The 14,176-nt window shown below is 47.0% G+C and overlaps 1 protein-coding gene across 4 annotated transcripts in view; it reads right to left on the reverse strand.

Moving 5' to 3' along the window:
- BBS4 (Bardet-Biedl syndrome 4) overlaps positions 1-12,890 on the reverse strand; it is a 29,115-nt gene extending 16,225 nt beyond the window's left edge. The window contains exons 1-3 of one of the 4 annotated variants that reach the window (XM_044450537.1): positions 12,751-12,890; positions 7,991-8,042; positions 514-593 (exon numbers count right to left, since the gene is read on the reverse strand). In XM_044450537.1, coding sequence (XP_044306472.1) covers positions 514-593; positions 7,991-8,042; positions 12,751-12,774 — 156 coding nt within the window. In that variant the 5' untranslated portion in view covers positions 12,775-12,890. Of the gene's footprint in view, positions 1-513; positions 594-2,182; positions 2,304-7,990; positions 8,043-8,864; positions 9,009-12,750 lie in introns of those variants that run through there. The other 3 variants (XM_044450535.1, XM_044450538.1, XM_044450536.1) reach the window with 3 other exon arrangements.
- Between the last annotated feature and the right edge of the window lie 1,286 nt (positions 12,891-14,176).

A 14,176-nucleotide genomic window follows, 5' to 3' on the forward strand; every position in this document is an offset into this window, starting at 1 on the left:
GTCTCCCCCTTCATTTAATGGCATTATAATCTTGCATGGGATTATACCTTAAAGCGCCGTTCAGACAGTTCCCAATCGCCAAATTACTGCTTCGTAGATGCCCTCCTCCCTCCCTCTCCTCCCCAACTGGGTCTGGATTCTCTACGCCCTACCCAAACTGGAACTAGCAATCATGAAACCCCAATTCATGCCCCAAACCCATGAACAGTGAATCCAGTTCAAATCATGGAGATCATCTTGGTTAGGATGAACCAAAGTTAGCTCTGACTCGGGCTTAAGAACAACTTACGGCTACAGCAAGCCAAGGAATGGAGGAAGGAATTTGCCTGAGGAGGGAGGGCCTGCTGGAAGAGTCCCAATTTCTAAACATTGGTTTGGAGACTGGAAAAGGCTATATTTCAAGCAGATGCAGGAAGAACTGAACTCCGCCTCCACAGCAAGAACATGGGCTCCTCTCTACTCCTACGCTTAAGGATACAGACAGGCCACCGCTGGGGGATCTCACACTCCTACCTTACACAAGTCATAGTCTTTGCGGATGTAGTACAGGTGGATCAGCCAGTTCCTTTTCTCCAGGATGGGAAGTTCTGGCACTGTGCAAAAAGTTGGCAGAGCAAATATTCAGAAACTGTGCAAGTGATGCCGGCCCCAGGGAAGCAGGAGGCAGCATGAGAGAAAGAGGAGGGGAATCATCATTCTTTGCAAAGGAAGAGATTTTAAAAGAGTATTTGTTGTGGGCATATGAATGTTGGGACAAAAATGGGGAGGATGGCTACTACTGGCATGGCCAGGTTACCAAAATGCTTACAGCCCTGCTTTCTATCTTATTTCTGAATCACCCAAGGCAGTTACTATCAAAAGCACTGAAAAGCAACCACAAAGAAAAAGGTGAGACAAGACCATCAGAAAACACGATGTTTTTGCAAGCCAAGGAGTAAGAAATCAACAGCTGAGCAGGCTTACCAGAACAAACTGGCTTTTGCCTGGTGCTCAGTATTGCCACTCAGGAGGAGCCAGATGGGACAGGCCACACCATAGCCTAGGCAGACTTCCCCAGCCTGGCACCTTCCAGGTGTGTTGAACTACATCTCCCAGCATCCCCAGCCAACATGCGCTCCTGACAGTAGCAGCTGATGAAGCAGAACTCTTTGGCCGATCCAAATGGATCAATAAAATCGCATGGGAGGAAGAGGTCCGTTGAACATCCACTTCCTACGCTGTTCGAGGCTTAGAGGTTAAGAGCCAGCACTGTGAGCTGGGCCTAGAAATGGTCGAGGCTTCATTCTTTCTAGGATATTCCCTGGGGCATCTTATCGACTGTCACTGCTATATGGTCTTGTGAATTGGGCCAGCACAAACATCTCATCCTCTGGTTGTGCTGTAAATGCAGGAAAATGAATGTCAAGCTTGGGTTGCACCACAGTTGATAGTAAGGAGCTTCCAGCAGTAAATTCTGGCAGGGGTGCTATTCCTGACTATCTTTATGCTTTTAAGATGACACTGCAGCTCACATAATACAAACACGACTACAAGTGCATCAAACTCATTTCTGCAGCCAAAATAATGGTAACTCACAGGTAACCATAGCAACTGGCAGGAATATCTAGTATTTGTAAGCCAGTATTAGGCTAGAGAAACCTAGCTGAAAACAAAGGCAGAAGATGGCCGAAGCAGCAGCTGGCAGGTGCTGGGGTGGGAAGCAGCATGAAATTCACGCTCGCCCCACTTGAACAGAGTAGCCTAATTTAATAAGGCCCTGTCAAACCTGCCCCAACCCAGATTCAGGATCACACCTGCAGTACCTGGACAATTTGGGAAGACATGATTTCGAAGACAGACTGCATCCTTCTGAATCCTAAATTCTGTGGAGTGCTCAGATTGGGACTCTGCCCAGTTTGAGCCCCACGTTAGTTTAGACACCTTCCAAATCTGTCCAAATCTGTACTGGAATCAGGATTTGCCCAAATGTGATGCACAGCTCTATTAATTATATCCACGTTCATTGTTAAAATATGTTTTGACATTGTTCCCTGGGATCTACTGTCAGTTCCTCTATGGAATTTGGGGATCAGAAAAGCAGCTCAAAGTGGCGATCCTTACATAACTGCCCAAGAAGAAGACCTGCTCAGTTCAATGGCTCTTATTCTCCTCAAGTGTGTGGGTCTCAGCCCCATTTACTCACATCTGATCTGGTATCTGTAAATCGTAACTGCAATGCTGGCTCCCATGATCCCAGGGATTCCAATGGTCCAGATTAGCATGGTGGTCCTGCTTCCCTAGAGCTGCCAGAACCTGCTGGCTCCTTCTGCCTCTGCAGAGGAAATACCAGCAGGAACTAAGGAACTCTGGGACTTGTAGTTCTTGAGAGAACATGGCATGCAGGGAGGCACACCTCTCTCTGTCTGACAGATTACAAGTCCTGGGGTTCCCCGTACAAGAACACTTGTGTGCGCTCTCTCTCTTCATCTCACTCTCTCTCTCAGAGACAACAGCACACGGCCCAGAATGTTGCCTGCTCTTTTCTAATACTGCTTCAGCTTGGCTTCCATAAATTTCATGAAATCTGGTCACCCACATGTAAAGAAAGAAGTCTTCATCAACATTCTCAAGCATGTTCAGTAATTTAGCTTCATTTGTTCTCTTTATGGTAGTCATCTCCCAGTCATGAGACATCTTTGAAGCAACCTCTACTCTGATACTATTATGTATTTTGTCTTGTTTTTTTTGGTAAGCTGCTTCGGGATTTATTCAAATCAGATGTGACACAGAACAATTTCTAATGCCTAATATCTAAATAAAGTGTTATCTACACCAGCCCGGTTCCGAGGCCCTGAGAAAAGTTCACCAAATGAGCGTGCCTAGTCAGGGGTCAATTTACACACAAAGCACGCCAATCGTTAGTCATGGCAGGCCCAGGCCAGTAGTAGAACTTCCCAGTTCTACTACTGAGGAAGGCAGGGCCTATCTTTCTTGCTTTGCCTGGTTGATGGCAACACTGGGGGGAAATTAATCTGTGACCACTTCTGTTTTGTTGCACTTTAGAAAAATCCAGGTTAGTGAGGCTTATAATTCCTCTATTATAAAGGCAGGGGGATTAATGGGAACAAGAGCCTAAGGAAAGGACAGCAGCAGGAGAGCAAAGAGGAAGAGCCTGGGCACAAAGACACAGCACCAGTATGAATTCAACTGACGAGCAAAGCTGGCTGCCTTAATTTCCCCTCAGCGAGGAGGTGAGGATTCGAACATACACCCAAGCCATCGGAGACCCATGTTCTTTCTGCAGACGAGTAGTTTAAAATCCCCTCGCCACAAGACAAGGTCACTTTTGTGAGAGATTCTGGTTTGGATCACAGCCATGGCAGGAGAAGCAAAGGATATCTTTTAAGATGCTATATTAAAAAACCTAACTATGAACTACAGAGATCCACTATTACAGAAGTCAAGAATAATCACAGATTCATTGCGAACTCTCCAAATCACGGTGGTTGGCTGCACTGCACATGGCGTGCTCCAAACACACGCACAAAGTAGGCACATCTCCTAGCACGCACAAGCCGCACAAAGCCTCGAAGGCTCCGCTCCTCGAGCCGCAGCTCTTGCCTCATTGCTTAGTGCCTCTTTCCCGTCTGCTCACTTCTGCAAGCAGCCACTGGAAGCAACTTTAAATCAAACAATAAACCTGTACGGCTCATGGTTATTTACAGTCAACTGGGTTTAATAAAACCCATCATATACAATTTTGATGCTCGCTACAAAGCTGTAATTCATCTCGCTATCCTGTATTAATAGTCCCCATACACAGAGGAGGAAAAAAATGGGACTGGAACTGCAAAAGTAAGAAAAGCATGTCGCAACGAAAAGCACCCATTCCTGGCTCTCTATCTCCCCTTAGTGGAAAATGGGCTGTATGGCAGGGTTCCCACCACCCCGTTTCTTGACTCCTTCAAACAATCCAAAGGGTTCTCTCTTGTGATTATGTGTCGTTTGGCTAGTGATGCATTTGCTTAGTGGCTGATACCAGCACAGCTGCTTGCACAAGTTGCCAGTTCAGGCTGGTATCCAGCCTGCACCCACCTGCCCTAAGATGACGAGGATACAGCTTGACGACAGCCAGGTTGTCTCTTTGCAACTACACACTGGGGAAACTGGCCTGTGTTCTATCATTTAGAGCTTTCTAATGGACTTAGCAAGGTCATGCTTCCTAAGGGGACTATTTCCAGCTGACTAATCCTGGAAAAATTCCCTCAAAGGGGAACGTGATAAAAGGGGATCAATCCCTGTAGGAAGAAACCTCGATCTGAACCCGCCGGGATCTCATGCAGAATTTGAGCAAGGCTCTCACCTGTTTCTCTGCAAAGATGCTGGGACACCACCAGTTTCCAGCCCAGCCCAGCAGGCAGGGATGCCAAGAGGCAGTGAGCAGAGCAGGTTTCAGCCCCCAAGACTGACCGTGGGGGGGGTGCTGCTGATCTGGGGGTGAGGAAGCAACCCTGCAACCCAGACTACAAGAGGGCACTGACAGAAACTACCCCCGGATCATACAACCAGCCCAACCGAAGGCTCCATTTGTTTTTAACAGGGGTTAGTTCACATCTGCTTAAGAAACAGCATATGTATGTTCTGCCAGATCATTCTGCAAAAGCCCAGAAACACCCTGCAAACCCACACATCCACTGCAGCGCTGGCCTTCATGGACAAGAGCAACTAGTGGTTATACGGGTGGCTAAAACAGAAGTATATTAATTCATATTTCAGTGTTGCGCCTTTGAGGGCTGTAACCGGCATATGTAAATCACATTTAGCGCAAATTACTGGCTGTGGATGGCACTGCTAAATGCAGCACTGGAAATGTATCTGCATTCATGACAAAAGTATACTCCTCATGAATAATATCTATCAGTTTTGTGTTCACCCAACAGGAAATTCAATCTATCCTCAATCTTAGTCCATCAGAGAAAATTTACAATATTCCACTATTCTGCAATTATTTTAACAAGAGGGAACCCAAACGACAAATTCCATTTAGTATTCTGCTGCTCTACAATAAAAAGGTTGTGATGAATCTGGCCAGAAGCCCAGGCTGGATGCTAGAAGAAATGAGTCAGGAGCCCCCACTCCACCCCCATCTATAAATGTATTAAGCACGGCACGCTCAACTAGAACTAGCCATTTGTAAGAAGAAACTTCTTCTAATCAAATGACTAAACTGGAGTCATGTTCCACTTAACGAGCAGCATACATGGAGAGGGAAATGCCTTCCTCAGAGTGATACTAACAGTTTCTTTTGAACGAGTGCATGAGGATGAAATACTTGTGGAGCAGGCACTGGAAAGACTGGAGCTGGCTGTCTTTAATTCGAACCAGAAAATGGTTTTAGAAAATATCCATTTCATTCAACGTGGAGCAGCAGGATTATGCAGGCCCCAGCAGTCTGACATGCTGCAAGGACCAGAGTTCCCTTCAATCACCACTGTTCAATTCTGAGAAGCAGGGAGGCAACACTGGGGTGTTACTGATTGTGAGGCAACAACACTGGTTTTCAGGGAAAGTCCCTTCCTTGTGAGGTATAAATGAAGATGAATTCTGCGAGTACATTAATCCCTGAATAGTGACTGGCGTTCAGCAAAGGTGACGCTCTAGAGGATTCATCTCCTGGCAGTGCCTTTAATTCAGAACGGATCCCAACATTCAAGACCATTTGCACAGGATAAAATTAGCTCATAATTTCCCTTTGAAATCAAGTGGTTTCTGGAGTTAGATTTCAGATGCCTCAGAAGAGACAGCTCACAGTACCCAACAGTTCTGTCCATTTCCTCCCCTGTTGTTGGAACCTATTACTCTCATATTCATTATTATTGGCAATCACTATTATCGCAAAGCAGTAATTTATTTTTACCACAAATATCATGTTAATTTCTTTGAAGAAAGTCTATGGATTGGTTGAAGTGTCAAGACTATCCAGGGCGTTGTGAACAGGTAGAAAGAAGCTTGTGTCCCTTGAGTGACTGCTTGACTCAGTCCGCCCGCGGCTGAACGGAATCCAGGGCAAGAACCAGCATGTTTACCTGCTCCCACTTCCCTCAAAACCATGCAGGGTTTCAAAAACGGGAGGGCTGCTGTGACTTCCAACAGTGTAAAGACCTGGAACACCGGGGTCTCTTAACATGGCTTTTTATAATGAGCCAGAAATGGAATTTAAACAGAGGTCCCACATAGCAGCCCCGAGGTCAAGATTCCTTGATAAAAGTTAGTCACAAACCATTCTCCTCATCAATGAGTGTTCTAGTGCCCATCAGAAATGCCTTGCTTGAGTTTTCACCTGTTTTATAGTTCCAGTTATGAGATATACTGCCCAGAGAGCCCTGGAGGGCTATGGGAGCAGAATAAAATATAATAAATAACTAAACAATACTCTGAATACTGTCTCAGTGCCAGTTTCAGTTCCTGCAATGAGGTGCAGGGACATTTTAATTAAAGATTTCTTGGAGTATTTTTGTTTGGAAGTTCTTCTGTTTGAACTGTGCCGTTACAAAAACCCTCAATATGAAGAGACTACGCTGTAGGATATATGCATAGCCTTTGGGCTGACTGAAATACTGTGGCTATTTGAAGTTCAACGTAGCTTAAAGAAAGTAAAAACTGGCTCCAGACAAAGTCAAAAGCTTTCCAGAAGTCAATTTATACTTCCTAAGCCACAAATGCCAAGTACAGGAATAGGAAAGCAAGCTGGGTCGTACTTTTGTGAATTTGCTCACAAAGCTGATAAAGTCTGTTGCCTGCACCATTCTCCATTGTTCCAGTTAGGCTGCACACTTTTACAAAGGCAGGCTAGAGCTTTCCACTCCATCTGGTTTAAATTATCTAGCAGGGTGGAAGTGTGTTCTCAGCTCTGAGATGCCTTTGCATTACTCACAGGGAAAATTCCAGAAACAGGGCTTAAGTTCTCTCCTTCTCTGCCTGCTTAGAAGCACAAGGGAACACTACGGGAGCGAGAGGGTCAGAATGACGCTTTGAGAAGAGCCTGACACTATTCACCTTTGCTCATGTGAAATAATAACAACAGAGTGAAATAGGCAGCATTCAAAGAACCAAATTCCATGCCATAGTAAAACCACCAAAAAGGGATTATCCATAGAGGTCTGTATGGTCTTTACTATATTGAATGAAAGAACAGGTAACACACTTTTCAAAGTTGGGAAGGACACCGAACGTTTAGAAAGATTGCAAGGACTTCCACAGAAAAGTGGTGAAGGGAGTGTCCAAACGGACTCAAAAAACACCACTAAAATAACAAAGTGAAATTCTAAGAACAAGTACCACACGTAGGACATGGACATACAGTTTGGTAAGACAGGAAATTACTAGTCAGGTTGTAATTTTGGAGGGAGTCAGAGATCATGGTGGATAAGAAGATGACTCACTACTCCTTTACACAAACGTGTTACGCAACATATAGAGCTCCCCCTAAGAGCTCGTGCACACGGGTTCAGGGTGCATGGCAGCAACCTGAAAAATGTGATTAGATGACATCTCCTAGATCTGAGCAAAACTACTCAAATGAAGACATCTCCATGCACATAATGTCTGGCCTGGTTCAAACACCCAATTCCTTGCTTACTAAAGTACCACTTAAGAGCCAGGAGTAGGTAACAAGACTGTGTGTTCCATCCACATTGCCTACATTCACCTCCTCCCTTTTAACATTCTGGTTTAATTAAATCACAGTCTGCAGTTTATCTTAATTGAGGAAATTGTAGTTTAATGTCAGTTTACTAACTTGGATCTTGAAGCAACTCTCCCACTTTGAGCTTCTTAACCAGGGCTTATTAAAAAGCCACACTTATGTTATCTCCAAACATGGCCACTGGGGTTTAATGTAGCAGCCAATCTACTATATTATCATGTAATTCAACTGAGTATTCAGCTGTAATTCTGTTTTACAACCTGCTTTACTCATGAAATAAGTATCTATGTACAAGATAAAACAAACCTCTTCCTGCACGGGCCTTTGGAAGCTCTGTGGTGGCCAGTACAGATGCAGTCTGAAATAATACAAAAGAGCAGTAAAATTGTGTTAGAATTCAAAAGGATGCACCCCATGCCCTAACAGTGACTGCTAGACAAAAATGAAACACAAAAAACTAGGCTTGTCTATACACTCATAATGTTGGCCTCTAACAGTGCGAGCCTAGGCACATCCTAAACTCAAATGAGTTTGAGTTTTGCTCATCTCACCTCTCTAGGACGGACTAGGGAGTTCTTTCTACTTTGCTTGAAAGCTGATCAGTTTCAGCTCTCGCACAGGTCCCCTTGTAGCCCGAGTACCAGGCTGAAGCAGGGCAATTTGAAGTGCACGGAGAGGGGCCCTGATCACCGTCAGTGAATTCACAGGCATCATCCATTATGTGCCCACAACATGAATACAGAGCCTTTTAAATTGCTGTGTCCTGCTAACAGGGGACAAGTCAGGGCAGGGGAGGGAATGAGGCCACGCCACGTCCCAGAAACTGCAGCACTGCCTGTTATTGAGAATGACCCAAGCACTTTTCTTCAAAGACGTAACTGGGCTCATTGTGTCATACAGGGCATCCCAATGCCCTCTGCAACAAGCTGCAGTAGTACATTTATATCCTCCCTATCTAACCAAGCTTTTAATACGATGTAGGCAGGGCTGTCCTTGAAGAAAGTTTGGAGAACACAGCTAACACAGCTGCATGGTCACTAACTGAGATCAACGCTATGGAGCACATTTTCCCACTCGTGAAATGTTTCAGTGGACCAATTAAAAGTGCTAATTTTAACCTCTGAAGTCCTACCTTGCTTGGGACCTTGTGACCCAAAGACAGCCTTGCACACCAACTCACCGGACGTCTGCACACAACAGGGGCTTGCGTACAGGCAAGTGGACTGCCTGGCAGTGGAGGGCTGCCCCTTCTCCGTGCCCAGTCTGAAGACAGCGTGGTGCAAAAGCCGCCGCTTCCGTGCCTGGGCATTGTCGGGTCCCAGCAGGCCAGCCTGCTTTCGTATTTGCAGTTCTGGCAGCCTGCCGGGATATTTTGATCTTTCGACACCCATCTTCAGGTCCCCCTCCTGCAGGGCTGCGCTGCTCATGAGTCACACTGCAGGTCTTGCAGTGGTGGCATCCCGCCCCTGGAATATTTCTCCAGGGAATCTGGCTGGCACCAAACCCACTGCCTTTTTGGCACGACCTCGTTTGTTTGTCCAGACTTTTTAAAGGTTGAGGTTCTATAAGCTTTTTATCTGATTATTTGCTCTGCTATCTTTTAATAGTTATAAAGTGCTTGTTTGCAATTTGACTTAAAAATATTAACAACTGAGAAAAACATTTACTGGGAGAAGAACTCAGAAATGCACTGAAAAAAACAACTTGTGAGTTTTGGGGGCAGGGGGCGGGGAGTGCTCAGGCTCGGAGCACAACTCTGAAAACAAAGAACATTCTGTTTAGCCAAGCCAGTGGTCGCTTTGATTCACTGCAGCTCATGCACCTCTGTCTGGAGGGACAGTGTTAAAAACTCAAGCCTTTTAGAATTGCTGTTATTAAATACTAGCATTAGCAACAAATAACAGAGAATAGCTTAAGTGAATAGTTTACCTAAAATATATATTTAAAATAATTTTCTCAATCTGGTAAGTAAATACTATCCTGGAACACAAAGCTAACAGTGCTAGATCAGGACTGTACTGCATTTTTAAAGCCTGTAAAACTCAAACCACAATCAGGCTGTCAAAATTTGCCTACTGTACTACCAAATTTAGTCAAACAGAACAAGCCAGCCAATTGGTTTGCTGATTGTAATCCTGATATCAAATTTGTCATACCAAGCCAAAATCATTATTAAAAACAGCTATGAAAAATCCCGTGATATGCCCACAAAAAATCCAGATTCTAACTAAACTCTCCAGCTGTGGCCACTAAAAAATTAGTTTCATTGAGTCATATCCTTTAAAAAGAAGCACTACAGGACAGTTCAACAAATCCGATACTGTGACAGAGCGCCATGAAAAAGCACTGCTTAAATCAGTAAACCTGCCACCAAGATTTCTGTTCATTCTCCACATGAAGGCCTCATCTACATCTGAAGTAGAGTGAAGTGACAGTCCCAAGGTGGCAAACTGCACGCTTCTCATTTCAGGCCAAGATGGAAGAAATCGGATTTTTTCACTGTTCTCGTTCCCCTCTGCAGCGCACCACAATTAGAAAACAGGGGCACACAGGAGAAAACAGTTGGGAGCAGAAGCATCTTCCCTGCTCTGCTGGTGTTCTGCTTGCAGGACACTTGGTACATGAAAGCAAACATAAAAGATGTCCTACCGCCTCTGTCACCTGCAGAGCCTCTTCAGTAATGGCCCCCTGCCCCCTGGAATCTCCTCTCAGAGGGGCTTGCCTGGTGCGTAATGTCATCCTGGCCCGGGGAGAAGCCCTTTTCACTTTCAGCAGCTTTTAAGAGATGCTGTTTTGCTCCGCCTTGACTTGTGCCTTGTATTCCTATGCAGCTTTTACAAATCTGCTGTTTTCACCAGATTGTTGTGTTTTATTGGCTTGTGCTCTCCTTTAGTCATGCTATTGCAAGCTATCCTGGTAATTTAAGCAGGATATATATTTAAACAATAAGCAACAAAGGGCAGACCGATGGTCGTTCTCCCCATGAGACTAATAGGAAAGTGTGGCATACGGCACCTGTAAGTGTGAAGCCAAACAATCCACCCAGCTACCTCAAGTGGCTGCACGTATCCTCCTCTCAGAGAGGAGAGCTAACGTGAGCCGTATGGCTACAAGCTTTCCTGAAAGAAGCACACGGAGCTCCCAGTTCCCTTCAATGGTTTATTAGTGGGGATATTACTAGAGCTGATCTTGCTGCATCCATTCCCAGGTAGCCTCCACATGCAACAGAAGCAAGACCAATTTCCTTTGTCAAAAGCATTGCAACTCTGGGATAGCACCATGTGAATCTGATACTGTTGCGATGCCTCCAGACTGACCTGGTTGTGGTTGCTCTGGGTTTGCTGTGGGCTGTGCTTATTGGCCTTGCGGGGTCTGTTGTGGCGTACTGATGCTTCTATCAGATGTATTATTGTGATTTTCTGTTACTGATTCTTTCTATTTATTTTAATGCTGTAAACTGTCCGGGGATGGATGGAATATAAATGCTGTATGGCTGGCGGACTGTATGCAAAGAAAGACAGACAGACAGACAGACAGTCAGTCAGTCTGTGTAATTCTCCTCCTTATGCTAAAGCAAGAAATACCTCTGCAGGCACAGTACATGAAAAGAAAGACAAAGATCGGACATCTGCAGTGCTAGCAATAACTTAGCCACGTGAAGCATTTGTTAAAGTGCTAAAGCGGAGAACTGGCAGGAAGCATGATGCGCCCTGAAGTCTGTCATAGTATCTTCTTAAGCTTATTGTGGCACACGCTTAAGAAAGCACTATGGAAACCAGTGCGAGGCAGCAATTTGACCTGACGCTTCAGATCCTGCTTGATCAGCTAGGAAGCTTAGAGGGTGATCTTGGCCACTCACTGGCTCAGCCCTCCCCACACCATCTGCAATACAGCTACTGTAAAAATGGTTGCAACATCATGTGCGAGAACCACTTTGAGCAATTTAAGGAATTCTATTCATGCCAGCAACCACTGTAGCACACAGGCAGAGAGCCAGAGGGTCAATTCCCCCTCAGCCACAAACTCAGTAGGCAACTTTGAGCCATTCGCTGGGTTCAGTCCATCAGGCAGCGTTTAGAGCAGGGGTTCCATTCTGAGGATCAAATTTGATTTTGAAGAAGCTCTTGGGAGCTGCATTCCTATGCTGCTTGGGGCTGGAGGCAAAGGGGCTCAAGGCCCAAAATTCCAGCATGTTTTGGTTAAAGCTTTGTCAGTAACAAAAACTTAGGAAAGGCATTTCTGCCTTTTGCAATGGGGAAAATGTGCCAGAAAACAAAGAAAATGGTGTTCGCAGGCAGAGGGGAGTATCAACTGTGCAACCTAATAGCCCAATTCAGTATCAGGAAGGCCACACTGGGCCTGTGATTCTGAACCCCAGTTTTAGACAGATGGCATCAAAGGGCACTCTGTACCTATTCCTTATTTCATTGTCCTTTTATTCCATCCTTTATTGCCCTTTATTTATTTAAGAAAAAAACAGCAGTAAAAATGGAGAAAGACAAGGAGAGTTATGGCCTATGGTTTACCTTTGTATACACCCAACATTTTGACAGTTAAATAAATAATCTTTTTATAAAAACACCTCCCCACGCGCACGAATCATTTCTGTAAAACAACAGGGCAGGCCCTTCAAAGGAGGCCACATCCAGCTCTAGCAGACCGGGGGCAGCTGGGGGGCGGACCAGCATAAAACACAGCTACAGTTGGGCCCTGCGAAGGCCCCATACCCGAAGAAAGGACCAATGAAGCCCCCCCCCCCACGCTCCTCCTGGTTGCCACTGCGACCTGGATGTCCTCCGGCCCCTCGCTCTGGCCCCGGGCGGCGGCGGGGTGAGGAGGAAGGGCGGCAGCGCCTCGGCGCCCCTGCCCTCCGCGCCCGGGCCCACCAGGGGTGGCCACGGCGAGAAGGCGCCCAGCCGCTGACGGGGCGCAGGGGACGCTCTCTGAGGAGGGGGCCCGTGGGGGCGCCTTGACCTCCGGGGAGTAAGCGGGCCACGCCGGGAGACCCCACCCGCCGCGCGGAAGGGAGACGGAGCGGGAGCCAGGAAGGGGGCCCCTTCCCTCACCGGTCGGGCTGCCACCTCCGCCATGGCTTCTCAACTTCCAGGGAGCCGCGGCTAGTTGCCCGTTGCCCAGGCGACCAGCAACGCGGAAGCTCTCGCGAGGAAGCGCGAGAAGCCCGCTCTCTGGTTGTCACGGTAACCCCCGCTCACGCCTCCCTCCCTCCAATCCCGCTCATAGGATCTAAAGGAAAGAGGAGGGAAGGGGCAGGAAGTGATGTCAGCGCTCTTGCCGCAAGGCCCATTGGGGTGGAGGCGGGCGAGAGAACGCGAGACAGAGGGGGATGCGGAGAGCCATCTAGCTCCGGCACAGGGAACTCCTCCATGCTCCCCTCTCCCCCTCTTTCTGGATTGAGCTCGCCCAGCGAAACCTCGCTGACGATGAGCGTGGCGTGGACGCTACCAACTCGAGGGGCGTCAATTAAGTACTGGACTGGCTCCCCTCCCTTCGAGCGATCCTCCCTGCACGGGGCAGCCTAGTCCTGGCTCCGGCAATGCAGGGCTCGCTTCGCGGGGACAGAGGAAGCTCGGGCGCCGCCACAACGTCCGAGCCCAGAACAAAGAGGGCAGAGTCGTTGCGGCCCCGTCGGCCAGTTGCAGCAGCGCTTTTGCAGGCGGGAGCCGCTCCGCCGCGCGTGCGCACTCGCTTAACCGCCCGCTCTGCCTCTCCGAGCGCGTGCACACGAGCATAGCATGAACACGCGAGCACAGGACACGTGCACTTTGCCTCTAAGACACAAGCCTAGGCAGGTTGCCATGCAAAACAAACCCAAAAGCGCCCCGCAGCCACGCCGGCTGGGACGTGCTGGGAACTGTAGGCCTTTTTTCCGTGCAAACTTGCGTAGGATTATGCGTTTAGGCAATTTATTTTGGAGTATTTGTTCCACAGGTTTACGTAGCATTAGCAGGACAATTGCTCTTCCTAGACATAGCAAGCTGCCTTGGACCCAGCCAACCCATTGAACGCAGCTCAGTATTGCCTAGTCCAGGTTTTCAGGCAGAATTCCTTCCAAATCGTCTGAAAATGCTGAGGGGTGACGCTACCACTGAGCTATGGCTGTGCTCACCCCTCACTTGTGGGGCCTCACAAGTGTGCCTGTAAGATTTCAAATGGACAATCGTTGGCTTGCTCTATTGTAATCTGCTTGTTAGATGACAACTATATGAACAGGGATGGGAGAATCACAGAAAGTATCAAAATGCTCAGCTTGATCAACCCCTGGAGAACTGCAGATCATCATGCCTATAATGTGCATCACGCCGTGGCAATGCACCGTTGGAAGCTGTTTACAAAGTATGCCAAGACCTGAATGCAAACCAAGAACTTTAGAACAAGACTCCACCACAGGAGCCCATAATTTCAGACATGGAATGGTATAGCTGTATTCTTCATTTTTCAAGGTGTAACGGGTGTTTCTTGCATATTCATAGA

Source organism: Varanus komodoensis, unplaced genomic scaffold, assembly GCF_004798865.1.
Source record: "Varanus komodoensis strain SLA01 unplaced genomic scaffold, ASM479886v1 scaffold67, whole genome shotgun sequence".
Lineage (NCBI taxonomy): Eukaryota > Metazoa > Chordata > Lepidosauria > Squamata > Varanidae > Varanus > Varanus komodoensis.